Source organism: Chenopodium quinoa, unplaced genomic scaffold (genome assembly GCF_001683475.1).
Source record: "Chenopodium quinoa cultivar QQ74 unplaced genomic scaffold, ASM168347v1, whole genome shotgun sequence".
In the NCBI taxonomy this organism is placed as follows: domain Eukaryota; kingdom Viridiplantae; phylum Streptophyta; class Magnoliopsida; order Caryophyllales; family Amaranthaceae; genus Chenopodium; species Chenopodium quinoa.
The window spans coordinates 1,785,556-1,813,278 of NW_018742381.1; the positions used below are offsets into that span (position 1 = coordinate 1,785,556).

At 33.5% G+C, this 27,723-nt stretch overlaps 3 protein-coding genes across 5 annotated transcripts; 2 read left to right on the forward strand and 1 right to left on the reverse strand.

Annotated features, from left to right (window-relative positions):
- Window positions 1-238: 238 nt before the first annotated feature.
- LOC110698369 lies at window positions 239-8,387 on the forward strand. Its single transcript, XM_021875791.1, has 4 exons — window positions 239-936; window positions 1,121-1,242; window positions 4,990-5,178; window positions 7,905-8,387. Exons 1-4 carry the CDS (start codon window positions 703-705, stop codon window positions 8,011-8,013), a joined length of 654 nt encoding a protein of 217 aa, XP_021731483.1. The 5' UTR covers window positions 239-702; the 3' UTR covers window positions 8,014-8,387.
- A 187-nt stretch (window positions 8,388-8,574) lies between these two features.
- Window positions 8,575-19,610, forward strand: LOC110698361 (zinc finger BED domain-containing protein DAYSLEEPER-like). 2 transcript variants are annotated; one of them, XM_021875775.1, is made up of 5 exons: window positions 8,575-10,043; window positions 12,377-12,568; window positions 14,934-15,155; window positions 15,619-16,493; window positions 18,294-19,609. In XM_021875775.1, the coding sequence occupies exons 2-5, from the start codon at window positions 12,529-12,531 to the stop codon at window positions 19,206-19,208; spliced, it is 2,052 nt and encodes a 683-aa protein (XP_021731467.1). In that variant the 5' UTR covers window positions 8,575-10,043; window positions 12,377-12,528; the 3' UTR covers window positions 19,209-19,609. The 2 variants fall into 2 exon arrangements, with proteins under 2 accessions (XP_021731467.1, XP_021731472.1); XM_021875780.1 differs by lacking the exon at window positions 8,575-10,043 and having other exon boundaries at window positions 12,488-12,568; window positions 18,294-19,610.
- Window positions 19,611-20,130: 520 nt separating this feature from the next.
- On the reverse strand, window positions 20,131-26,993 carry LOC110698374 (translation initiation factor eIF-2B subunit delta-like). 2 transcript variants are annotated; one of them, XM_021875794.1, is made up of 7 exons: window positions 25,388-26,993; window positions 24,209-24,352; window positions 23,623-23,978; window positions 21,387-22,131; window positions 21,216-21,312; window positions 21,064-21,118; window positions 20,131-20,563 (listed from the first exon to the last, which is right to left on the reverse strand). In XM_021875794.1, the coding sequence occupies exons 1-7, from the start codon at window positions 25,863-25,865 to the stop codon at window positions 20,504-20,506; spliced, it is 1,935 nt and encodes a 644-aa protein (XP_021731486.1). In that variant the 5' UTR covers window positions 25,866-26,993; the 3' UTR covers window positions 20,131-20,503. The 2 variants fall into 2 exon arrangements, with proteins under 2 accessions (XP_021731486.1, XP_021731492.1); XM_021875800.1 differs by lacking the exon at window positions 25,388-26,993 and adding an exon at window positions 24,729-25,356.
- Between the last annotated feature and the right edge of the window lie 730 nt (window positions 26,994-27,723).

A 27,723-nucleotide genomic window follows, 5' to 3' on the forward strand; every position in this document is an offset into this window, starting at 1 on the left:
TATATATTAATTGATTGATTGAAATTTTATATTTGTTTATTAATTGATTTAGTGTATTGGTTGACATAAATAAAAACATGTAATTTATTTATTTTTGGATGTAATTTAAGTAATTGATATTTATTTTTTTTATTTACTAATTGATTGGTCTTTCTTTTTTTGTTGATTGGTTGACTTTTTTTAAATTATCATAATTCAAAAATAAAGGGAGAGGGGTAGTTTAATTAGTAATTACAGGGGCACACTATAAGCCCTTGTGTTAATTTATATAATAGAGATTTAAAATATTTTAGTCCCCTAAAAATAATTTTCTGATCCCACCTTAAAACAAAGACCTCATAAAATAGTTTCCCCACCACCAATTCTCATGCCTTAATTAGGACTAAGAATAGAAGGGAAAGAAATAAAAATAAAAGAGTCATGCTCAACCACAAGGATCTCATTCATTAGAATACCTTTCATTTTATATTCTTTTTAAAAATTACATTTTATTTTATTTTCCCTTAAAAGTTAAAACAACACTCATTAAGTTATACAGTCTCTTCTTGTTCACATCATCCCTCATTTCTCCTCTACTACTCTACAACTCTATATATGTTTTCCTCTTCCCCTTGATCAAGACATCCCCCCATTTCTTGCCAACTCTTCTAGAGCTTCTCCACCCTCTTCTTCCCAAAAAAAAAAAAAAAAAAAAAAAAAAAAATGATGGATGAGAGAAAAATAGTAGTGGTGGTAGAAGAATCAGAAACAGCAAGAACAGCTCTAAAATGGGCTCTACAAAACCTCGTTCGATACGGCGATGTCGTGACCCTCCTCCATATATGTCCTCACTACCCTCCCAGGTCACGTAACAAGAAGAAACTCAGGCTTCTTCGCTTAAAGGGTTATCAATTAGCTCTTTCTTTCAATGACATTTGTACCTCTTCATCTATTAATGTAAGTTTAATTTATGTCATCTATTATTTCTCAAACCATATATTACAAAGTCATTTTTATAAATAACACACACATACAGTTGTATATTGTATGAATTTGAATATAGTTTATAATAAGTACACTATGATTATTAGTATTATTAATTGGTAATTATATTGATATATTATAGGTTTGAATTATACAGACGAAAATAGAGATAGTGGTGACAGAAGATGATGCAGAAGGAAAAAAAATGGTAGGGTTGGTTAGAGAAATGGGTGCCTTTGCTTTGGTTCTTGGTCTTCATGATCATAGTTTTTTCTACAGGTCAGTTTTTCGTAGCTAATTCCTACCCTTCAATTTTTATTATTGTCCCCTTAAAAAATTGAAATTTTGTACAGGCTGTTGTTACTAGGCTAGTTAGTAAAGTTTTTAGGGTGATACTCTTAACCTGAGATATAATCCTGTCTACATTACTAATCTTTATGCCGTTTTTGAGTGAGCAAAGAGAAAAACTTGTGGAGTGTTGGTTTGAAATGGTCCCTGGAGAAAGTAGAGACATATAGTAGAGTAGTTGAATTAGGATGACAATTAAATTCACATGATAGATGGATCAATCAACAACTCAAATGTCCTAGAAATGTATTATGTCTCACGCGCATTTCATTTACTTTCCTTTATGGTCTTGTAAAGATGAGTATATTGCCAAAGTTTGTTTCATTGTTTGGTCTTCTTTTGCACTTCATTACTTTACTTTTTTCTTACCTAAATAATAAGTCGTGTGTTATTAAATCGTGCATTTTATTAGATCGTTGTCTTAGTATAATGTGTCACTTTTGATGCATATGTTACACTTTTTTCGATACAATTTAAAATTTTATATTAAATTATCTATTAATTTAAATAATCAACCATTAAATTAAACCTTACATATAACAACATTTTTTTTTTTAAATTTAGTGTTGGGTGGTTAAGTCTCAGTGTGTTATTCTTCCAAGTTCCAAGCAAAACAACACTAGTGCCACAACACTCGCTAAAAGCCAAAGTTAGTCCTAGTACACCAAGTGTATTTACCACTAGATCATCATAAATATTGTTACATATAATGTCAAATGAAAAGAGTATTTTGTTTCAAATAAAAATGAAAAGAGTATTTAACAATTACCACTAGACTAGATACAAGTATATCGTTATATATATTATAATATCAAATGAAAAAGAGTATTTTTCATTATTAATACTAGGTTAAATTCTTAAATGTTGATGATTTGTTTAAAGCTATTGATGCTTTCATTTGATTAAAAAATTAATTAGCAATTATACATTTGATTTGGAAGTTGTGATTTTTAACCACTCCAAAAACCTACCAAACCCCAAAGAATTTATAAACTTTTTTTGTAGAGGGGTGAGCTAGTCATTAAGCAAGTTATATATTTGAAGTGACAAACAACATGAATCGAGGATAATATTTTAAATAGTAGATTATTTACTTTGGTCGGTCTTAAAAATAGAAATATTATGTATGTATCATAAATTCATAATGGAGTAGCTTTTTCCTCTCTTTAATGGTATTCTATGCATACAAGTCATACACATACATCATTGTTTTCTTTATTTACGGGTCATGTTATTTCTTGTTTTGGCACCTTAGGGCCTTAGGCTCATGCATGGATTATACAATATGTGAAAGGAAAGGTTTAATCAAGGCAACATTACAAGGAAAATTTTTAATTTGGAAAATTGTTTTATTTTATTTTTTTTTTTAAAAAAAGAAAAGAAAAGAGGGAAAAGGTATATTGTGTTGTGGCACGAACTAAAAATTTGGCCAATTTGAGATACATACAATTAAAAATGTCATGAACAAGTTAGAACAAATCCCAATTCCCACACATTGGTCATACACATTATTGTACTTGTGGGTGAGGGGTCACATTGGTCACCCAAGCTTTTGCATAAGATGAAATTAAAACAAGGATTTTGATAATCTTGTCAAAACAACACAAAGTCAATTTTATAAGCCACTTGTAACAGAAAAAGATGGTAGGCAATTTACAACTTACAAGTAACGTACATAAGCCAATTTACAACTTACAAGTAACATAAGCCAATTTACAACTACAAGTAACATAAGCAAATCCATAAATGGGAGAATCAATACAAATCAATGATAGGCAACCACCAACTAAAGATGATTATTAATTGCCCTAAAAAATTTCTTAATGGGGATAACTAGTTAAATCTAACATACAATTAAACCCAATATTATTTAGGCTTTAAAAAATATAACTCCAATTCCAACAAATAAAAGGGCACTTAAAGGGGAAAAGTGGGCTTGAGTTGGGATAAGAGAAACCAAATGAAGTTAAAGAATAAACTACGCTAAGCTAAGTACTAAATCGTCACACTGGAACAGTCCTTGTCAATGCCAATACACTAAGATCCTTTTGCCTCAAGCATGAGATAAACTTGAGCAGGGGTGAAGCCAGACTTGGTTGAGGAGGGGGCCAGTCTAATAAAAAATTATAAGGTGATAGGAGCCAAGCGCAAGTAGGACGAAGCACCACAAGGGACATGGCTCTCTTAGGCCCCAACTAAGCGTCCCCCCTAAGTGTCAAACCAACATCGTGATTAGCTAACCAATCGGCTGTCCAATTGGAAAGGAAGATGAGTGTACTATACAGCTATAAGCCTATACTTTCAAGGAAATAAAACTCTATAGCTTGCAGGATGATTACTAACTCGTACGATACCCCTCATACTAGCATAAGCATAGTAGTATAGTACCATAGTATACTTTGTATGTTTATGTGATTTTGTCATGAATTTTCAACTTAATATTTTTGGTATAAATATTATTTTGTCTCTTTCTAAACGGGCTACGTTATACGAAGTAATTATTATTGTCAAATTAAATAATATTTTCATACAATTGTAAAATTTATGTATCTAAGAAGCAAATTTGTAAGTGTTGTTTGGCTATCAGTTATTAATAAATTTTTTTTTCTTCTTGTGAAAAAAAAAAAGCAAATCTGCCTCTAACCCTTTAATACTAATACTCAAGAGAGCTTAGCTCAATTGGTATATATGTACTCAGCCTTCCTTAGGGGAGCTGAGGTCTTAGGTTTGAACCCAGGTAAGAGCGGTTTGTGCTCTTAGGAGGATGGATAGAGAGGAGTGAAGGGTAGGTTGTACTCGGTCGCCCCAAAAGTAAGACATTTTAATATAATATTTTATTACCTAAATTTGGGGTCTATTGATCACCACGACGTCTAGATAATTTATTGAGTCATACTAATCAATTTACGGAGTAATAAGTTCCTTAGCTTTTCTTCCTTACAATTATATAAAAATATTAATTAAACTAATCCATAGTTAAAAAAAAATGTACAAATGCGTGGTCGACATAGAATATTTTACTGTAATAGGAACAAACCAGAAGGTCCACAAAGATACTGATAAAATGAAAAATTGACATTTAAAACTTGGATGAGGTTGCTATGGTTATTAGCATTATCCAAGTCTCTATCTCAACCAGTACGTAAGTTGGCCATGACATCTCTTTAAATAAACTCGACCGCTTTATTCAATTCCCTATTTATTTGGCCTCGTCAACTTTTACTACTAGAACCCCGAACAATGGTGAAACAAATTAGTCCCATTGTCGCAAATAATGATCGCATAAATATGCTAGCTAACTACATTAGTTTGAACTCTTTTAAGATCGATGTTCAGTAAAAAGTGTCATACTACTACGACATATTTTTGATATGATAGATAATGGAGGGGTTGAAATATTGTGACAATTAGTCTGAATTGGATGAAGACCGAGACACGAGAATTCTTGGTTGTTTGGTTTTGATCGTACAAATGCATATTTTAGAGTTGTGAGATCATATCCTCAATTTCATTATAGTGGTACCATACGCTTGTGGTTGGGTGTTGAGCTATAAATCGTCACGAATCACTCCAAATAATGAGTATTTTAGTATTTATATATATTATGTGTTACATAATCTGTTTAGACAAATTAAGGAAATATTATGGTTGATGACATTAATGGATACGTAATGGCAGGTTGGCAATGAGACATGATAATATAACAAAGACATTGAATTGCAAAGTTCTAGCAATAAAACAACCAAGGCCGTCATGTTCATCGTCATCGGCTAGACTGACTACGAGTGCAAAATCATATGCATGCATCACACAACTCGAAGCTTCACTCACTTTGGACTTTTCTCAAATCGAAGTTGCTCCTTTGCAGTAAGATTCTTTATTCCCTCCTTTTAATTAATCTTGCTTTTGTCCGTACAGGAAAAGTCTTATATGATGCAGACTTACAATAACTAATAAACAAGATATGAGTATTGATTTCTAAGGATGACTTATAAGTAATTATCATACACAGTATATTATTAATTTTGAGCCAAGTCTCTTAAAAATTATTACTTTATAAACGATCACCTAGAATGTACCTCTTTTTATATGGTTAACATTTGAAAATTACTTCTAAGTTCTAATAAGTTTAAACAGAGTTCATCGAGTATAAGATTAAACTAATATTTTAAACTACCAATTATTAACTATTAATAAAACAAAACGTTACTGACGTCATCACTGTCCACATGTCACTCTTATAATAAAAAAATTTCCCGCCTAAATGCAAAGATGATGTCATTTTTTTTGGAGCTACTATATTTAACAATTTTGAAAATTAAATATTAGAAACTTCTACATTACAACTATAACCTATCAATGTGCTATTTACAAATGAAACAATTGTAAATAGCACACTAATAAATGGACTCCTACATTGAAATATGTATTAGGCAACATTAAACAGGTATTATATCATAATTTTGATGAAAATCTAAAATATAAAATTACAAATATTTTTGTACAAGGTGCAAAATTCTTATTTATATTTATTCATTTTTTTTAAATGTATAAATTATAAAAATAGATTTTACATAAACCGTGCATTGCACGAGTTCTAACCTAGTAAATTACTAAATTATCCATAAACTTAAAATCAGTCCATTACTTAAATTCAATCCATTACTTGTCTCTTTTACATTATCGAGGACAAAATTGTCATTTTATTTCCAAAACAATTATATGAGCATTTCAAGGTTTGTTGAAATTCATGATTTTGTAGGTGATTTTGAGATAATCACTTTTATTTTTCTCTTGAGTGTACGGAAGCACAAAGGAGGCCAGGATACAAGTTTTAGAATGTGGCATTTTGACCTCATTAGTCATTACTAGCAATTAGCAAGGATCTTAGTTTAAACCTATTTTTGTCCTATATAAATTAATTCATCTATTTATACGTTAGGTACAAATTAAAGATTACGTGGTTGATTGGATTGTAATATAGAACATTACGAGTCATGATCGTACTCATAAGAGAGAATTAATGTAGGTGGTCGGATTTCAATCACAAGTCTTAGATATATTCCAAATTTAAAGCAGACTCTAGTGAAAGCACTAAGCACTATACTACTATAGTACGTACTATACAACATCCAAAGAAGTTTCTTACAAGTATTTGTTCTTTGCCTTTGTTCCCTTGTATGGCTATACTTTTTGATTTTTAAATGACAAATTACCATAGGATTCTTTCCTCTTTGTAGGATAACTAGTTAATTCTTAACAAAAGAGGATAAGAATATTGTTAAATTATTAATGGGTAATTATTGTACATATAGATATAGACAAAGATCGAATTTAAACAATCTGCTATATGTCTGACAATTTTTATTTTATCAATTCTTTATTTTTAGAGCTTAATAAGGTTAGATGTTAGCTAAGGTTTGTTAGAAACGGAACTGGAGGAACAAAAAATAATAAGAACAATGTTATCGGGAATAAAACTGAGTCACGGATTATGTCGCTCTCTTTAGAACATTTACGGCACTGCCTTTAATTTGTGCAAGTAGATCAAACCTTCACCGGATATCCCACAAGATAAAACAGCCTCTCAAAATATAGTGTACCGGTGGATTTGCACAGAACCACCGGGCAAACTAAATAGCACAAAGTATTAGAAAAACTGCTCGAATATTTTAAGGGGAAGAGAGATTGGAATGGTTTTTCTGTGTTTTTAAAAAGCTTAACACGGTCTCCTTTTTGAAAACCACTAATAGCATAACAGCAGATTAAGTGCTAATTATGCCTAAAAAATAGTAGAAAACGGTCAAAAAATCAATTTTAATAACAGTCAAAATTGATTAATGTAAATAACGAGAATTAAATCAGTCAAAACGGAACAGAATCAATTAAAAACGGTCAGCAGTTAAGGCTTTAATTACGGGATTATTAAGGCAATATTCAGTAATTAAAGTGTATAAAAAATTAAGCTCAAGTTGAATTCAGTGCGTGTGGATGTGTTAGGTTAGGTCAATAAATAAGTCTCCCCTCTCCACAAAATGTAGGTAACCCTTAAGGCACATCCAATTATACTACACACTTCTATATAAAGAGAGCAAGATTCTCATTTCCCACCAATGTGGGACTTTGTAATTTTCACAAAATTCACACTTCACACTACTTTGTTTCAACAAGGTTAATTGCATAATGTGTTAATTATGATAGCATACATGCACATCAGCACATCTGTTATGCTCGGTATAAATTTTTGGAAGGTTCTATACATTTATTTTATCTATCTAGTCAAATAATTTCAGTTATGTATGTTTTGACATATAATTGAAAATTACTCGTAATAAAGCTATATAAAAAAAAAAATACTAGAATTGTGAGAATAATGAAGGATACATTCTTTCAAAAATATAAGTACGAAAATGTCGAATCCCGTCTCTAATAATCTCCAATGTTTTAATCGATTAACTTAGTTAGCATTTATATTATCACACTTAGCTTGAGTGTACTTTTAATGTTTAAAATGGAAGGAGCAACTTATTCACAATCAATAATAATTGGAAAACCACAAAGTATGTGACTATATTATCCTGTTTTTGGTGCAGAGTTCCTGATATAATCCCACAAAAGATTCCATACCAAATTTGTCCAGACCCTTCTGCAATAATATGGAGATCCAAGAAGACAAGGAGAAGATCACCCACACAACACTAACTAGTTTATCATTATTTATCCATACTTTTTTTTTTTTTTTTTTTTTTTTTTTTTTTTTTTTTTTTTTTTTTTTTTTTGAGTTTTGCCACTTTTTATATCTCATTTTATGGTATTTTCTTTTAGCTAGGTTTGATATGGAAAATAACCAAAGAAAAGTAGTTGAAAAAATTAAAATCATGCAAGTGGTTGCTTTTGAAATTAAACAGAAAGTGTTGATACTATACATGTAGAAAGAAAACATACATTGTGGATTTGTGGGAACAAGATTTGGTGGTCTAAAATATTTCATGACACTTTTTATGTGTGACGAGATAAGTAAGTGTAGATGTGGGTGTGTCAATAATTGAATTGCTACATAGCACCTTTGTTTCTCATATGTTGCTCTTGGGCCTCTTGCTATGTATCATCTCTATTCTCTTTATCTTTTCGTACATAATACTTTCTTTAATTTCTTACATATACTTTGTCTGCTTTAAAATAATCTCAACAATAACTTTGGCACTTTTATTTCACTTTTATTTTTACTATTTATGTAAATTGTACTATTGTTAATTTAGTAATTATATTATTATGTAAATTTTTACAATATCAAAGTTTTATAATTTTTGGTATATACCAAAGATGGCTTTGGGCTGGACCCGCTCTCTGCCCAGCCCATCCATCCCTTAAAAGCACACCCTGCCCCACTATTGTTAGTGATGGGTCTAAGCCTATTTTTTTTTATGGGTAATATATATGTAGCCCTTAGGGTTATATATAAATATTAAATATACCACCTAAAATAGAATTAAGTTGAAAATTAATGGTAAAATCACGCGCAGATTGATGTAATTAATGTTACTTTATCCTCAATATTTTCTTTTTTAAATTTTTATACATAGTCCTAAGGGCTATGTTTATTATTATCCTTTTTTTTATTTGGGCTATTTTAGCCCTCTGTCCATTTTAGACCCACTTGAGCCCGACCAATGGGCCAAAATCCTAGTAAAGCACAACCCTGCCCTTGCCTTTTGTAGTTTTGTACTTATATTTTCTCTTTTTATAACCATTCTACTATTTTTAATTACACATTTCTTCCTTTGGTCAACAGTTTAACAATTTTTCTTTTTCTCTGATCATTCCTTATATTTCTAGGCTATGTTATTATTATTTTAGCTTCGTAAAAAAAAAAAAAAAAAAATTTAGCTTCGTCAAAAAAATAAAAAATATTATTTTAGCTTATATTCTATTACATACTTTGTATAAAATTACTAGAGCAGCAAACATGCACTATAGCTAACCATATATGAGGAGCTCTTTCAGTTTGATTTTATGTCACAAATTTAGGTGTTGGCAATATTAATGAGAGGAAATATGTTAACAAATGTCTACACACTATTCTTAATTTTTTTTTAAAAAAAGACAATTAACAAAAATAAGGTTTAATAAGTAAATAAACATTTTAAAGGTAATAAATGTTCAATATATCCATAAGAGTTATCTTAAATTTTTTAAAAGGTAGGAATTGACGATATAATATGAAGGGTTTTTTTGGTATGATAAATTAGCAAAGTGGATAACACGAAATTAGTAATGCATTTTTATTTTATTTTTTTAATTAAAGAAGCCCGTGAGCTAACTCTTGGACCAACCCAGCTCAGCCCTTGAGTCCATGGGCTTGAGTGTGCTTGGGCCTTACTTCTCAAATTTTGAGCCCGGCCTAACCCATTGGTGTCCGGACAGTCCATGGACTTGACCCACGGCCCGACAAAGCCCAGCCCAAAGCCTTCTGTTCTTCCTCTAGAGAAGCCAAAGCCAAGTGCTTAGAATATAGGCTTGACTATTAAAGCTAAAAGCCGTGGGAAATAAATCAGAACCACCTCAACTACCAAAGCAGCGTCGCGGCTCCTGTAATTTGTTCAACTTTCTCTCTCATCGGCTGGCTCATCAGATCCGGCGCCTCAGCTTCCCGCTTTTCTTTCCCTCTTTCAATTTCTCTCTGAAGAACAACCTCCTTCTGCTGCTACTCCTCTCGCCAATGCCGTTCTTTGGTACTTTCTCTCTCCTCTCTCTTTTAAATTCCTTGTTTTTGTTCTGAAATGTGATCATGTTAATGTAATTTCCATTTATTTTTTGTTGTTATTTGTAGAACTTCATTGAATTTTTAGCTAAATTTTTCTCCCAATATCATAATTGATCAACATTTATGGATAAGGTAATCTTCGAAAAATCAGTCTGTTTTGATTTTTCATTAATTGATGAGATTTCCATGGTTTTCGTATAGTAAGATGAGACAGTGTATTACTATAGCTACTTGCACAAGGAGGAGTTTGATAGGGAAAAGCGCCAAAGGCTGTTTAGGTAGTTTAGATAACTATTTTTTTATGTATATGTATAATAATTCAATCATATACCAAATGTATCCTTAGGCAATATCCCCTATGATTGCGAATAGATTGTTCTCATAACACTCTTCATTCGGTCAAGGATAGTGTTATAGGATGATTTCATTTAGTCTTATTTCAACCCAAATTGGAATATTGACATTGAAGCCTTTCTTAGCTTTTTTAAGTATGGAGTGTTAAGCGATAACAATTGAATATATATTAAACCGTAGCATGCTAAGTTTGGAATGGTGGTTTCCATTAGTTCTTAATATCTTTTTCCAATTTTATATGAGGCTTGCCCGGTTTATCACCTTTGATTAACATGAGTTGTTCATCAAATGGCAAATTTCTAATTAATTAAAAAAAAAACATTGTTCACGGTAAAACCGCTAACATCATTAGCGGTTCTACACTTCTACCATGAATAGTGTTTATGTTTTTTGCAATATTCATAGTAGAACCTCTAATGTTGTTAGCGGTTCTACCATGAATAGCGCAAAAGAAATCACTGTTCATAGTAGAACCACTAATGGTGTTAGCGGTTCTTTGTTTTTGTTTTTTTTTCTTTTTTTTTTTTGTTATTTATTTACAAATTTGCCACTGTGATAAATAACTCATGTTTATCAAGGTGATAAACTTGTATTTTCTCATTTTATATTTGCTTCTTGTAAGTCATAAGTATAAGGGTATGGTTTAATTCATTTGAGCTTTAGTATCTTGACAAGGTAAGCAACATCAAATTATTGCAAAAATGATCTTCATTCCTGTAGAGAAGTAACAATAATCTGAAAGTTTTCAAAGGTTGCCGATGAAAGCTGAGTGTGGAACTTCAAAAAGTCTAAGTGAGAAGTCATCACAAAACTGATCTGGCATGAGTGGAGTATTTATCTACCCTTATGAGTTGATAATATTTTTTCCTTGTTTACAATGTGGGACAACACAATGCATACCACTAATATGAGGTTCAGCAGTCTCCCATCATATATATGTCAACGATTCTAAATTTTGAAAAGAAATTGAAAATGGGTCCAGGCTTCACATGAAAGAGGATGAGATTTTATAGATTTTTAATCACTAACAAAATCAAGTGAATCCATCCCAAAACCTATTAGCAATGGAAGGGGTAATTACTTTCTTAACTTGTGGTCGTTTTCTTTCTCCTTTACGTGCACACACATACTCAACAAAGGGACCCAACTGATTCTCCTAGATATTAATTGCTATTTATTCATGTAAGGAAATGGAGTATTGTGTGATTGCAGCGTACCTTTAAAGTTGAAGGTTACAATCTTCATATATGAATTAGAATGTTGGGCATTTAGGAAGGGTCATATTAGAAAGATGGGTCTAGCAAGGATGCATTTGTTCAAATAAATGTGTGGAACGCCTTACAAGAAAATGTTAGAAATGAAGATATTTGAAAGAAAGTTTTGAAATAAAAAAGAGAGAGACAAGGGAAAATCAGTTTTGTTGGTATGGACATGTAAAATCAGTTTTGTTGGTGGGGAATTGGGATCATGAGTATTGTAAATGAATCTAAGGGTGCCTACGGATGGAGGGAGTTAAAAATGATATGAGAAAATTGGGTTTACATGAGGATATAGCACTTGATAGAAAGGAGTGGAAGGAGAGGATCTTTGTTGACAACCATCATAAATAATATGTTGGTTTATGCAGCCAACTCGACATATTGGGATTATGGCTTTGGTTGTTGTTGCAAGGATGTCACATTAATGTGATGGAAAAGGGAAACTTTTCTCTAGAGCTTAGTGTCAATTTGTGGATGCTTATGAATGCTTTCATGACCTGTTGTGAGTTAGACATGATTTGCTTCACCCTACACATTTTTGACATGTTTTACTCTACTGTTTGAGAATTCAAAGAAGCGTCCCTTTGTTTCTATGCAGTGTGAATATGATATTTAAAACCATTGATGCAGTTTATGGAAATGCAATTCAAAAATTTTAATGAATGATGCAATATGCTATCTGTTGCAGCTATTAGCGTAAGGTTTTACTATCTGAAAAGCTCCTTGCTATGAGAAAGAATAAATCAAAGATGTCACTTTCCTAATGGAAGATTTAGTTTGTAGTTGTGCTGATTTGTTGAGCATCGGAAGTGGACTATTTGCTTGGGACTGAGGAAGATTATGGAGTGGAATGGTAGTACAACTTTCCGGAACTTGAAAGGTAAAATCTTTTTCTGGTCCATATGTCTCTAAGAACCATGAAATTAAGTCTTGCTCTTCATGATCCAATTTTAAGTTCAATAACATGCTGTGTTGATCAAGCTCTGTAATTCTTGAGGCTATATAACTGCATATGCTTCAGATTTGTGGCTTCTTGAAGTGTTTTAGACAGGAGGGGTTGGATTTGAGCACATAATATAATTCTCCTTTCATGATTTTTTTAGAAAACTAATACGTGATTCCTGCTTTTAATATTAGTGTTTGATAAAATATGATTATAGATCACGTGTAAGCTCTCTTATTTGTTAAATTGAAATATAATTCTTTGCAACTCTTACAGAAAGAGTGATCAGAGAAGAGGTATATTATAAGCTATCTGCCTATTTGAATTACAAGAGAAGCTGTAATCTGTTGCATGCTAGTATACTTATCTAGATGTGCATTTAATCATGCTTTTTTTTACTCTTGACAGCCTATAAATACTCCTTACTATCTAACAAACTAGATTTCAATTGATTGCGCTTTTGGCTATTGAGCTTTCTTATACATTGATGGAACCTGAGAAAATGATGCTGTTTGGTGGAAATCGTGGAAGAAGAGTCTGATCCAGTAGAAATAAATAGAACAGCAATGGCCTTTTTTTTTTTTTTTTTTTTTTTTTTTTGGGTTGTTGTGTGTGTGTGTGTTTGGGTGGGGTGGGGGGGAGGGGAGGGGGTGGCGGGGGCACAAAGCTGCTTGACAGAAGAAGAGGAAAACTGGTGAGGTACATTTTGTGATCCTTTCCAGAAAGTATTAGCTCCTGGGAATTGATTAAAGTTACTAGATGAGCTTGCTGATGTTGGTTGCTGGAACACTAAACTGGAAGCATGCTCATTGAACTCATCCAAAGCAAGAACTTCCACAAGAGTGTTGGACTGAGATTCTCATTTGAGCTCTTCTTGGATTAATTAACTACTAACATCACTCAATTTCTTGCTATTTAAATTAGAATTTCTTATAAAGTAGTGTGGACCGCTGAAAGCATAAGGTTGTTGATAAACTGATACCAATGCAAGCTGGGTTGTGTGATGACTGCTTGACTAGCATGTAGCATGTGTTTTCTGTGTGAGATTGGCTAAGTATCTTTTTATTTTATTTTTTTATTTTTGGGCAGTGTTAACTGTGATATACTTCCTCCGTTTCTTTTTAGTTGACACGTTTCTTTAGTCACGTTTGCCAATGCATAAATTCAATCGTTATTATCTTTAATTTCCGATAAGCAAAAATTCTAAAAATTTGATATTTAGAAAATATATATCGTGAAGATTATAACAAGATCCCACACCACTATATTTTTTATTACATATAAATCACAAAACACGGTCAAAGGGAAGTGTGTGAATAGTGCTAAAGTCAAAACGTGTCAACTAATAAAAAACGGAGGTAGTATATTAATTATTAAATTTCAGAAGTTAATGGGGTTAATTAAGGTTTCAAATTGCAATGAGCTAAGATTTGTTTGTTACTGCTAGACTGATTGACATGTGAATTCTTAGCATGATTTAGATTTGCTCTAATTTATTTACAAGTTGTTTTGGGATTTGAAATGTTAGTTAGGATAAGCTCTATACATTCCTAGATGGATTTAGGTATCATTGTGGTGTATCTTTATTATTTATACTAGGATTCTGGAGCTGTTTGCACATATTCACTAGACAGTTTGATGGGAATAGATTTATTCAGCACCTTCAGTTTCTTAGTGATATTGAAAAATACATTCCTTTTCTTAATGAACATAAGAGTCAGAGAGGATTCATAGTGAGCTTCGAAGCTTCAAACAACCTTAATGATTTTTGTTTGAAGCGTTTCATCTTTTATTGCTTTTTTTTTTTTTTTTTTTTTTTTTTTTTTTTGCTCTGGATTTTGACATTTTGCATTGAAGCGCTTCCCCCCTCCCCTCCTCATATATTTTGTGAGCATTTGCATCCGGAAAATGAAAGTGAGGAACATAATTTAAATAATAAGGCATGCTCTTTCTTAGATCTAATGATTGTTGATGAAACTATAACATACTCATAGAAAATGCTGCCAAGCTTTTCCTATTGCAATGCTGGATCATAATTAAATGATGTTGCACATGTCCTTGGTCTGAATCTAGGTACAATAATGATTATCTTCTTCCTTTCATATTTCCTCTGATCTTATTTAGCTTATATGGTAGCTGATCTGTCAAAGTTTCACCTTAAGATCTCAATTCTCACTCTTTTTTATACTGTTTAAGAAAATCGAGATGGCAGTAATGCCAGTAAATGTAAATGAATCCTTCTCTGAATAAGTGATATGAATATTGATATATCAGCGATTCGTCTTCTTGTTTGTTTATGTAGATATAGAGCCAAAATCTGTGATGGATATGGGAATCATTTCAAATATTGATGCAGTTAATGTGGCCTTAATTCCTTCTGAGAAAGGAAATGACAGTCCATCATCAAAACCACGAAAGAAGACTATGACATCGGTATATCTCAAATATTTTGAGACTGCTCCCGATGGAAAGAGTCGTAGGTGTAAGTTTTGTGGACAGATGTACTCCATTGCAACTGCGACTGGTAAATTTTCCTGTCCTACCCTTCTTTATGTCTAGATGAATCAAAATTGTATATAAATATTAACTGATTCATTTTATTCCCTTCCGATAGCACATTCACACTGTGATTATGACGCAATATATGTTCATATTCACATATATATATGAAGCATAATTGAGAAGCATTATATCTTTCTGGTATTCCCTTTCATACATCCCTCATTCTTTAATCCAAACAAACTGCTGAAAAGTAAGATTAAGAAAATGCTGGGGTAATTTCCTTTAATTCCCTTCTTTCTACTGTAAATGGTTTTCTAGTGATTTGATATCTCTTCCAACTTGATATGATGACCTTGTCATTGATGAATTTCTTTTAAATAATATATTCTTTATTCATTTTGTGCTGATTTGTCATGAATGGTGATAATTATGCGCATTGATCTTTGATCATTGTATAACACCCTCTCTAATTTTTCTTTCTGAAGGTAATTTGGGAAGACATCTTGGTAGTCGCCATCCAGGATATGATAAATCTGGCGATCTGATCCCGAGTACTGCTCCACTGACCAGTCCCACTGTAATAAAAAAATATCAATCTGAAGCCAAATCACCAAAATTTGATCTTGATTACCTGAATTGGCTGCTTATTAAGTGGCTAATTTCGTCTTCTCTACCTCCCTCAACCTTGGAGGAGCCCTGGCTGCTAAACTCTTTCAAATTTGTCAACCCTTCCATTCAGATTTGGTCTAAAGAGAAGATCCAGGGTGTTTTATGTGAAGTTTTCAGGAGCATGCAGGAAGATGTACAGACAACTTTGCAACAGGTGTCCTCTAAGGTTGCAATTGCGCTTGAATTCTGGACTTCTTATGAACAAATATATTACATGAGTGTTACGTGCTATTGGATCGATGAGAGCTGGACTTTTCAAAAGGTCCTTCTTAATATTTGTCGCATACCCTATCCATGTAGTGGTGCTGAGATCTATCATGCTTTGGTTAACGTCTTAAAAAATTATAATATTGACGACAAAGTCCTTGCTTGCACACATGATAATAGTCAGAGTGCAATGCATGCATGCCACAAACTAAAAGAAGATATGGATGGGCAAAAGGTTGGACCTTTCTGCTATATCCCCTGTGCAGCCCAGACACTAAATATGGTGATAGAAGATGGTTTAAGAACCACAAAACAAATAATCTCTAAGGTCAGAGAGTTTGTTATAGAGACGAATGCTTCCCCTCTGATCATGGAGGATTTTATTCAGTTAACCACAGCTTATCAAGAAGGCATCTGGAGATTCCCCCTTGACAATTCCATTCGTTGGAATGGACATTACCAGATGATGGATATTGTCCGCAAGGTAAGCACCTTCTGTAAAATACTCCATGAGAGAGATGAGTGCTAGTTAAATTCAAATGCCATATGAAACAAGGTACAGAAAGAGTGCCTGATGTAATTGGATGATTTATCTTCATTTTAGGAGTTTGGGGAATGGGATGCACCAAGAATGGATTTATGAGAACCTGGGGGATGATAAATTGGGATTATGTAGTTATAATTTTTTTCTTCTGATAAATATCCAATGAGTAAGCATCATCCTAGCTAAACTGTGATCTGATGTACATTTGAAAACTCGGGTATTGAATTATCTATTATTCGAATGTGGTATCAATACTAAGGTTACTGTAATTTCTATAACCTTCCCTTTCAGTGCATTATGTCTCCCTGCTCTTATGTTGTATCTATCTAAGTTCCAACTTATATACTTGGAACAGGATTCCTATACTATATGTAATTGACAGAGTTAAGTGTGAAATGTCCTTTAGAAGATCATATGGATAGATTTTGAGGTAGAGGGAGGTATAATGGCTGTCTATAGCAGAGATCAGCTCCCGTATCTCCCTAAGATTGCTGTGTTCAGTTATCCCCTTTTTAATGGTTAATGGCTTTAGTGGTTATAAAAGAATTGCTCAAAAAGATTGTTCCTAATATTTGAATCTAAATTTAACTTCATACTTCCTCTATTATATTTTAATGTTGCAACATAGGGAGATTTATGCTTCCCAAAGCAAAATTTAACTCTAAAATATCTTTTATTATATAATAGTAAAAATTAAAAAAATAATTGATATTGTGAAATTATATATCGAGACGAATCTAACAAGACCCTACATGGCTAATTCTCCTTACATATAAATCACAAAGGAGGAGTGTATGAATATTGAATAGTGTCAATGTTGCAATATTAAAAGCACGGAGAAGGTATTAAGTAAGCTTTTTATTAACCAATTTGGGGGGAGGGGGGGGTGTTAACACAGTTTAACAACAGCAGTCTTGTGGTATAAGGTTTAGAGTCTAGTCAAATGCGTGGCTTCTTTCTTTTTTTTATTTGTTTTCGTGCTATTGGATCAAGCGGAGGCTGATGTTCTCAAATTAGATCAGTTCTTCTGATTTCTTCAGAACTTGTACTTTGGAAGTAAAAGTTTTTGTTTTTTTTTTTCAAAGTAGGAAGAGATGAAACTTTTCGGTTGCCTTCCATCTTTCTCTATAGCTTTAAAGTCGTGCTGTGGGTGTCAAAAATTGCTGCATTTCCTGGAGAATGTGTAATTGTTTTGTGTCTTGGCGTTATAATTTTGGCTTCTTGAAGCATCACAGGGCTTATTCCTCTTGGGGATGATACCCAATCTTTGTGGCCTTTATTTTTAATTTAGGGAATGTATCACTTTGAGTCTTCATTCTTTGAAAAAGGTTTTAGGATACAATCATGTGTTGTTTCTCTGTTCAGTTGTCATTATCAAAATTTAGGAGATGAAACTTGGAAGTATTACTCCATAACTGTTCACTTTCCTGTCTGAATGAATTACTTTTGAAAACCCAAAGCTGAATATTGTGAGAAATAGGCCTGCTTTTGTGTTTATTGAGTTCTCTCTGATGGAGTTGAGTTCTGTATTATATAATTGTCGTTTTTGTTGTTGTATATTATTTAGGGATTCCAAGCACTTGGGAAGGGGTGATTGCTGTCCTTGCTGAGGGGGAAAGGGGTGGTGATTGATTTCTGTTTATATATATATATATATTCTATTTCTTTCGCGGTGTTTGTATTTGTACATTTTTGACAGATGACAGATATAATTTAATGTAAGTTTACATTGTAGTGCAGGCCAGCAAGTCCATGGATGGTGTCATTAGGAAGCATGAAGACTCGTTAGGTAGCAGAATGCTTCTAAATGCTGCCGAAAGGAATGCAGTTACCATTATGCATGGATACTTGGAACCCTTCTACAAGACCACGAGTGACATATGTGCAAACAAGGTTCCCAGCATTGGCCTAGTACTGTTTTTCATGGATCATATATCTGAAATGATTGCAGCATGCAAAGATTCTTGCCATAATCCAGATTGGCTAAAGAGTGCTGCAGAGGAAATGTCACTAAAATCCAGCAGTTACAATGACCAGGTTTCCAATATATTTACTTACATGACAGCAATTCTTGATCCTCGGATCAAAATAGAACTCATCCCAGAAACACTTAACTTAGAAAACAATTTGGAGGAGGCAAGAACCCATTTCCTTGGAAATTATTCGACCAGTCATTTTTCATCCGTGAACAATATATATTGTGCTTCAGAGAATGTAGATGGTGGTATCGTATCTTTTGCAGAGGAAATAGCCCGAAAAAAACGGAGGGCTAGCATGAGTGTTGCAACTGATGAGCTGACCCAATATCTCTCAGAACCGCCAGCTCCACTAACAACAGATGTTTTGGAGTGGTGGAAAGTTAATAGTGTACGTTATCCACGGCTGTCTATAATGGCTCGGGACTTTTTGTCAGTGCAGGCAACATCTGTGGCACCTGAAGAACTCTTCTCCAGTAAAGGGGATGAATTGGAAAGGCAAAGGTTTGGTTTGCCCGCTTCAACTGCGCAGGCTCTACTCTGTGTTAAGTCATGGGCCAACAGTGGGATTAAGTTGAAATACAGATTAAGTGAAATTGACTATGATATGCTTATGGAGCTGGCTACTGAAACTGCATCTGAGAATTGCAAATTAGGTTCTGACAAGAAACAAAAATAACGGAGCGCCTGACTAGAATCTATGAGCAGGTATGATAGTTTAGATAAAGAAGTAAACCAGCTATTCTGATTTGTAAAGTGCGATGTAATTAACTAACCAGCAGCTAACCTGTTGTAATTTTTTTTTTCTTCATATTTTATGTATGTTGTCCGATACATCATACATGTGTATCAGAAATGGTATTGTAGAACTGTTGAAGGATATCTGAGTTAGCATTATATCAGAAGATATCCATGTATTTGAGAAGTGATATTGATTGTTGTAGTACGTTGTATATTGTATTAGGTTTTAGTTTCTTTATCTCATCGAGTGTTGAGAAATTATTTATTATTATATCCGCCTTGAAACAAAAGAGAGATTTATTTATTATTTATAGTACAACAGGGGTATGTTATGTTAGGATTTGCAATCTTCCATCTTTCTTCTCTTCATGTCCACTCTCTTCTCCAAAACCCTAGTTTATCTGTGTCATTTAATGTGATTATTTATTTGTTTGCTTCAGTGTATATATGTTCTGCATTGTCAAACATCTAGTTTCATAATTATAAGAACTCGGGAAATCAAATTAGAAACATTCCCATTAGATCAGAATATCAGATTTATAACTAGTACTAAATATCTTGAATTGGAATTAAATACTTGAAACAAAATTAACAAGATCCCACTTTATTTATACTTTTATATATTAATCTTAAAGAGAGGTCAAATTTATAGTCAATCCATAACATCAAATCAGATCAAACCGTGTCAAAATCAGTCCAAAATACCTTATTTCAAATAAAGAGAGCATAGTTACCCACTTTTTAAGAGAATCATACCATGGTCAATTTCTGCTGTTTTTTTAAGTTATGAGTTGAGAATTTGAGATCAAATTATAAAATTTAAAAAAAATGTAAAATATTTCAGCAATGAAGCACTATCATAATAAAATAATACTTGTAATTAATAATAAGGAATCAAACTTGAAAAGGGATTAAGCTACTCGGTATATATATGACTTACACCTCATATCACACCTACTATAAGTGTAAAACTAAAAAAAATCATCATACTGAATTGTGATTTATTATTCTAGTTGGCTAAATCATTCTAAACAACGTTCAAAATAATACATAGACAACGATTCCTGTCAAAGAATGCTGGGATCAAAACTGCTTGGTGCAGAAGTAACATGAAATGAGCCTTCACTTGTATACTGGGATCAAATTTACGACATTAAATATGAGATCCAAACCAAACACCTTTACAGTAGTTAGCCTTGTCATCAACAAGTATTTTAACACAATATCTGCACATTAAAATAGGTGTTCTTTCCCATATTCACGCACAATTACTGGCACGCTTGTAGGTGGAATCTGTATGAAACAAATACTGTAATCAGCAATTGAGGAATAAACGTAGAGTATCAAAGGCTGCATTTTTAAAAATTTGCATCAAGCTCAAGAAATGGCAATGGTTTAATCTATAACTGTTGAACAGCAGTAGCTACGACAGCTAACTTCTGCATCCCCCCACCCCCCCCCCCTCCCCACCCCCTCCTCCTCTCTTTCTCTCTCTAAATTAATGCCTCATAATTTTGTAACATATGGAATAATTACTTGGTTTAAGAATCTGGAAAAAGTAGGATGCAGGATGATTACTTAATAGACAGCATGTTGATCCAGCATAATAAAGAATATAAGGAACATCAAAAGGAAAACTTGAACAATACAGCACATTAACATTGCTGTCCCAAGAAAAATGATACGAAGTATGAATTTTCAAAGGGTAGAGTATTATGAATATAAGTAACAAAACAGGTGTGGGGCAATAGTATTGAAAGCAAAAATTTACCAACCAACAAGAAGAAGCTTACCATGCCATAGTCAGTGACAATCAACGATATGTAATCTGAGGGAGTAGCATCATATCTGTAAATGACATCATTTATGTCATCAGGTCTAAAAAATACACAACTGTTTGTGTTTTATCCAAAATAAGAAAGGAATATACAAGTATGATACTCACAATAAATTTAGGAGCTGCAAATTTTTCTTATTCATCCAATCGTCCAAATAATTTAGATCCTTTCTACCAGATACCTTAGCTATAATGTCAGGATCACCTGCAAGCACTCATCATTAGACAAAATCTGGGAGCTCTATGAACACAACTAAATAAAAGAGGAAAGTGAATTACCAAGTTCATTAGTACATATGGAATCAAGTAGGACCCTCTCATGAAACTTGTAGGCTTCACAGCAAATAAGTACAGGAACGCGGAAAGAATGAGCAACCATAGAAACACATGCGGTTCCAATTCTTGAATAAACAATTCCGTTAGACAAAATGGAAGCGGCACCTAAGAAAACTTTTGTGACTTCATGCATGACATAGGAAACTGCATTAATATGCGTGTATGTACAGCTCAACCCTTTTGCAACCAGTCTTCGAAGCAATCCTTGACCTTCAAACTTTGGTCGTGAATCAACTATCACAACACGGAACTTTTTCCCAAGCTCATGAGCATATACCAATACCATTTCAACAACACTAGAACAACCGTAAGTAAGAAGAACATCACCGTCCCTAACTTTTGTGACAGCCTGTTGCACAATTACTTTGTCTGCTATTACGATTTTTTCATTAATAAAACGATATATATCAGAAGATAACGTAGCTTTTGTATCTGTCTCAGAAAGATTTGAAGGCAACTTCGCAATGCGGGTCTTTACGTATCTTATTGCATTACCCATACTGATAGAGAGGGGGCGGCATTCATTTAGGAATGACACATAGCTACTGATCCTTGTCGCTAGATCTCTGGTTAGAATTTTGTCTGCAGGGGTATGGTAGTCTTCAATGGCTTCTTTAAAAGCATAGAGCATTGCAATACATCGTGCATTACTTCCAGATACATCGCCCGACAAATATTGCAAACCCACCTGACATCAAAAGCAGAATGTCGTTTAAGCAGATACCAAGTATATTTAAACTATTTTGGTTGAATTTGATCAACTGAATTCTTCTTTCTCTAAGCTCTAAGGTTTCAGATTGAGAAATACTCTAAAGCACATTGCCATTTAGCTTGCTAAGGTAGGAAAACAACTGACAATGTAGGGGACACTTGGTTGTCTTATACAGTATTTACTTTTCAATTTTTTTTTGTTAATTGTTGGCTTCTGGATTTTGAACAATTAGTTGCCAGATAAACCAATTTCTTTCTAAAAAATAAAAATAAGAAAAGCACAACAACAAAAACTGTACAAGTCTAATTACTCCACCAGATAGCTCAAGTAACAATAAGGCCAAACCAGAAATCAATGTTCTTATGCGTTCTCATGAAAAAAAAAAAAGAAAAAAAAAAAAAAATCTGGAAAGGGCATGACATTTAATATGAGTTTTACATAATTTGAGTTCCATATGATATTTAATAAACAATAAAATACTAGGAAACTCAAAATGATGCATGGTGTTCTCCGACTCATCGTTACTTTAGACGGTGAAGATGTTATGGACTTCCATTCAATCAAGAAGGAATACGTTTGGATACATTAACTAATGGTTAATACCATCTATGAATATTTCATTTTTTCTATTTATTTTGACTTCAAAATTAACCTGTCCTCATCTTATAATCCACATTCTTCTAAGGTAATAACTCAAATTTTGATGAGCCTAGAACTTGATATATCAATGCTGAACTTATAGAAAACCTAATATGTTATTTATATTGATTATTGAAAAATTAACAGATAAAAAATGACATTAAACCTAACCCCATAAAGATGATGTTCACCATAGTAGGTCCTTTTCCGATTGTGCACCAAACCAATCATTTTAAACCTTGGATTTGTTTTACCCATGATAAGAGCCTTGATAAGGGCAAAATAAGGAAGGAATCTAGATGCCGTCCAAAAATTAATTATGCATTGGCTTGCACAAGAAGTGGATTACAGGCACTCAGTGGATATGACGGATTTAGATAGAGTGAGAAATCAGTGTAAGCAGACCAACAGTAAAAATGAGAAGAGATGTAAAAGTATTCATTCAGAATTGTTGCTTCTCTTTCTTCTTTTAGGGTTTTACTGGTGATTTCACAATTCACAGCACCATTAAAACAAATTATCAGTTACTTTCAATCTTGCTTCTTAATGATTTCCTTCACGATATCTCTGTTCATTAACAGTTTTCAAAATTCTATGAAACGCACTTACAAAAACCAAGGCCAGCTCACTCACAAGCCAATCAGATAGGAGAAGAAGGTATCTAGCTTAAGGCATTCTTGACTTGGAAACCACAATCTTAACTTTGTCTCATAGCTATAATTCTGTAGTGGTTTTTACCATTGACATTTGAACTTTATTTAATTATCATCTATAATGCTGATAAAAACAAAAATCAAATTGATCAAAAAAGCTGGTAAGTTGATGTACCTTGTACACAGCAGGATGAACTGAATCAAGATTGAAAAATTTTGACTCGAGGTCACGGAGCTGATTTCCACGTTCATACTGAGGCAAATGCTGAAACAGCTCCACTCTGTTTCTAGCTTCAGGTTTGTCAATAACAGAGCGCTTTTTAGCCTTTTCCACTCTGCTCTTGTCATCATACTGCATCCGAGGATGGGGAACATCCTTCTTCTTGTCTTTCTCCGGTGGCCGATCACCTCCTTTCATTTCAGATACTGACACTGAGGATGTTGCCAAAGGAACATCTTTTTTCTGTGGATACTGCTTAGATGCTTTGGTTGGCTTTTCAGTGACAGGAGGTGCCACTCCATAAGCCGCAGCTGCAATAATCACACCCACCACTTGGTTAAATCAAGCAATGTCTTGCTAAATGGTCATGTATACACAGTATTCAAAAGCAAGTATCCAAAAATATTCTAAAAATTAAAAATTATAAGCACTAAGTGCAATATTTGACAGCAATCAAACAAAAGTTCAAAGTTCAAACTAATGACTAACCCCTCCCCCAACCTCATACACACACGCACAAAATGAATGAAAAAGTCTGAACCTTTTTTAGTAGATTTGGCAGCTCTCTGAGCCTCTTGTAAAGCGCGCCTTTCAGCTTTGCTAGTTTTATCCTTCAACGGTTTGGAGGTCACCTTTTTGTCTTCATGGTGAGACACTTGTACTTCTGATATATTTCCTCCCTTCTCTGCATCATTGGTTTCATTAAAAAAACTGCAACATAGATCATGTTCAAATATAAAAAGAGATACTTACTGAAGGCAATTTAATATAAAAGTAAATTGATTCTATGTATGCAATGCAATGTGAGAAGGAAAAGAAAAGGAACCAAAAAAAAAAAAAACTCACAAAAAAAAAGGCCACAAAATGCATATATTAACATCTACACCTTCACTACTCAAAATAAACAAGCTTTTATTCTTGATGCATAGCTAATTTCAACGTTTAAGTTCACATAAAAATCAATTTCAACTCATTGATGTTGCCAACCAGCAAACAAATACAGTGACCGATAGTTATGAATGCAAATATACTGGGAGTATCAGATTCAGAAAGCTTATTACTGGCTTCAACTGGATCCATTCCACTACCAACACACAAGAGCGAGATCAAAATGGTTGATTTGAAACAACTTAGCTCAGATCATGAACTAAATCATTATACAAGGGAGCTCTTCTTACAAAAAACTAAACTCCGAAATCATAAAGGCAGATTAAAAAATAAAAGCTTACACTATCCCAAGAATCTTCTTATCACGAATCAAACCTAAAAAGACTATGCAACTTCACACCGCTTGTAATCAAGATAATAATATTCCCCAATTCTGCTCCCAAAAAAGCATCAGATTGCAGAAAATGTTATCATATCTTAAAAATAAATTCGAATATGACAGCCCCAAAAGCATTTATACCATTGCCCCCATGTATATAAAAAACAAAAATCCATCATATAAATTGTAATTTTCCCACATTACACTATCATCCAATTTGATCCTTTTTTCTTGAATTCATCAACAAAGTGGTATTTCCAAATTGGTAAATTTACGCCGGGTTGACCTGTGTGAGGTTCCAATCTGATAGAGCAGTTCTCGTTACTAGGTGAAGTTCACAATAATTCAAGAAGTATACAGAACAAATAAATCCTTAAATCAATTCAAAAACCCAAAAAAACATACAAAAAAGATTGGACACAAAATAAAACTAGAAATTTAAAAATTACTAACCATGATTAATCACAGTAAAATCAGCATCATGAGCAGATTGTTGATCAGCAACAGGAGAATTAACACCAGACATATCAAAACCAAGACTATACTTCCCAGAACTACTCGGAACCCAGTCGTCGGAAAAATCAGGCTGAGTTGACTCCGGCGAAGAAGCGGCGAGGTAAGAGTGAGAATCGTCGTAAACTCGGCGAGCGGCGGAGACAGTGGCGGAGGCAGCGGCGGCGGAGTGGGCGGGGACAGGAACAGGGAGAGAAGTGGAGACGGCGACGGCGGAAGTGTCGGAGGGGATCGGCGGAGGAGGGATCATCACCGGAGAAAGGCCGGAGTCGTCGGAGGCGGTGACGCCGGAGACGGTGGCGGGAGAATTAGGGTTTTGGGAATTAGGGGTTGTGGTTGTGGGATTGAATGTAAAACCAACTTGGCGGATTTTTGGGTCGATTCTTGCTCTATTTTGGGGGTTTCGTCGAGGTTCCATTTTGGGTTTTTTTTTTTTTTTTTTTTTTTTGGGGGGGGGGGGGGGAGGTTTGTTTATTTTAGTTTTGGGAATGGTTTAATTTATTTTTGGTGATTATTAATTACGAAATTGGAATGCTTTGTGTGACTGAATACAAGGTAAGAAAAGGAAGATAAACTTTAATACGTTGTATTTTACTTTGTATTGTTTTGATTTTGGTTTTAGGTTTGATTTTGGATTGATTTGGGAGTTTAGTGATGGATATGGTTAGTGGTTAATTAATTAGCCTTGTTAATATATTTTAAAGGCTTTTATGATAGAATTAAGGAAATTGAATAGTTCGTGAACTGGTTTCTTACTTATTTTGGTCGTTTGGACATGCATAAAATTGAAGTGAAAAGAGAAATTTTGAGATTTTGTTTGGAAAAAAAAAAAAGGAAATATAAGTTACTCAATTTGAGTTACAATCAATGTTACTCAAGGGATACAACGGTCATTTTGGTGTGTAAGTTGGGGGTAAAATAGTTAAGACCCAGATTTTTTTCCTTCTACCGAACTAGCTCACAGCTGTAGATCCATGGCTCCAAGGCTCCAAAAATTTTCCTTCTTCCTCCTTCTACAATGCTGCCACGAAATAATAGCTTTCCCTAAGGGGTTGATATGATGACCCTACTTTACACTATTTGCTAATAGGGTGTCTTTTGTTTCGCCGCAAAGCGGCATAGGGGCCATTGTTAAGAAAAGAAGAAGAAGAGGACAAAGGGGAGACGAAGAGGAAGGCGGGGAGATGGTGATGGTGTTGATGGGTTTTGGTTGGTGGCTATTATGATGGTGGTGGCTATGATGGAGATGCGGTGGTGGGTGTGATGGAGATGCGGTGAAGCTAGAAGATGGGTTTGATTTTTTTAAAAAGAAAAAACCTGCCACTTGAGTAACAAGCTAAAAAAAAAAATGCAACATGTATACAATATTGCGTACTTCTATTTTAAGGCAACTTTTCACTTGTATTGATTATAGTATTTTTGTACATTATAAAGTAGCTTTAAAAGAGAATATAGTTGCTTCTATACAATTCGATGACAATTTAACCCGGGCCGGGTCAACCCGTGAGGGATTCCGACCTAGTAGGACCCTTCATCTTACCAACAAAAAAAATAAATAAATAAAATTGAATGACAAATTTACTTTTATCTATAGGGCCAATAGGGGTAACCTTTGATCATTTAAAGATAATTTTACACAGTTACACTCATCTTACAATATTAGTTGTAAACTTGTCATCTTAAAATATTAATTTGTGTTTACTAAATTTGGAAATATTATGATATTTAACTAAATTGTTTTTCCTCCATAGAATCTAACACTTCTTTGCATTGTCACATTAGAAGTTGACAATTGTGCCAAATAAGTACGAAACTTAGTTTTAGCAAATAACCATGTCAGTGAAAAGGCTTTAATTTGTTGATTATCTTTTGTTTGGTTGAACTTTTTGGAATGGGTTAGAATGGATTTTGAATCCATTCCATGGTTTTATTTGTTTGGTTGGGCTATTTAAGTATGGAATCTCATACTTGGGGGATTTTAACTTCAACTCATTCCCTTGGAATCTCATACCCCCCCCCAGGATTTATAATCCATACTACCACTCAAGTATGAGAATCCATTTCATGATTAAACCAAACAACTTTAGATTGGTATAGGATATAGAATGCATACCACCCAAGTATGAGAATCCATACCAATCCATTCCAACTTAGTAAACCAAACGACCCCTTAAAGACTTTTGTCCCTACTATTCACGTTCAAAAATGGATTTCACCTAAGGCAAATTTCATTTGAATTACTCTAATAAATCCTTTACTTGATCAAAGATAGTTAC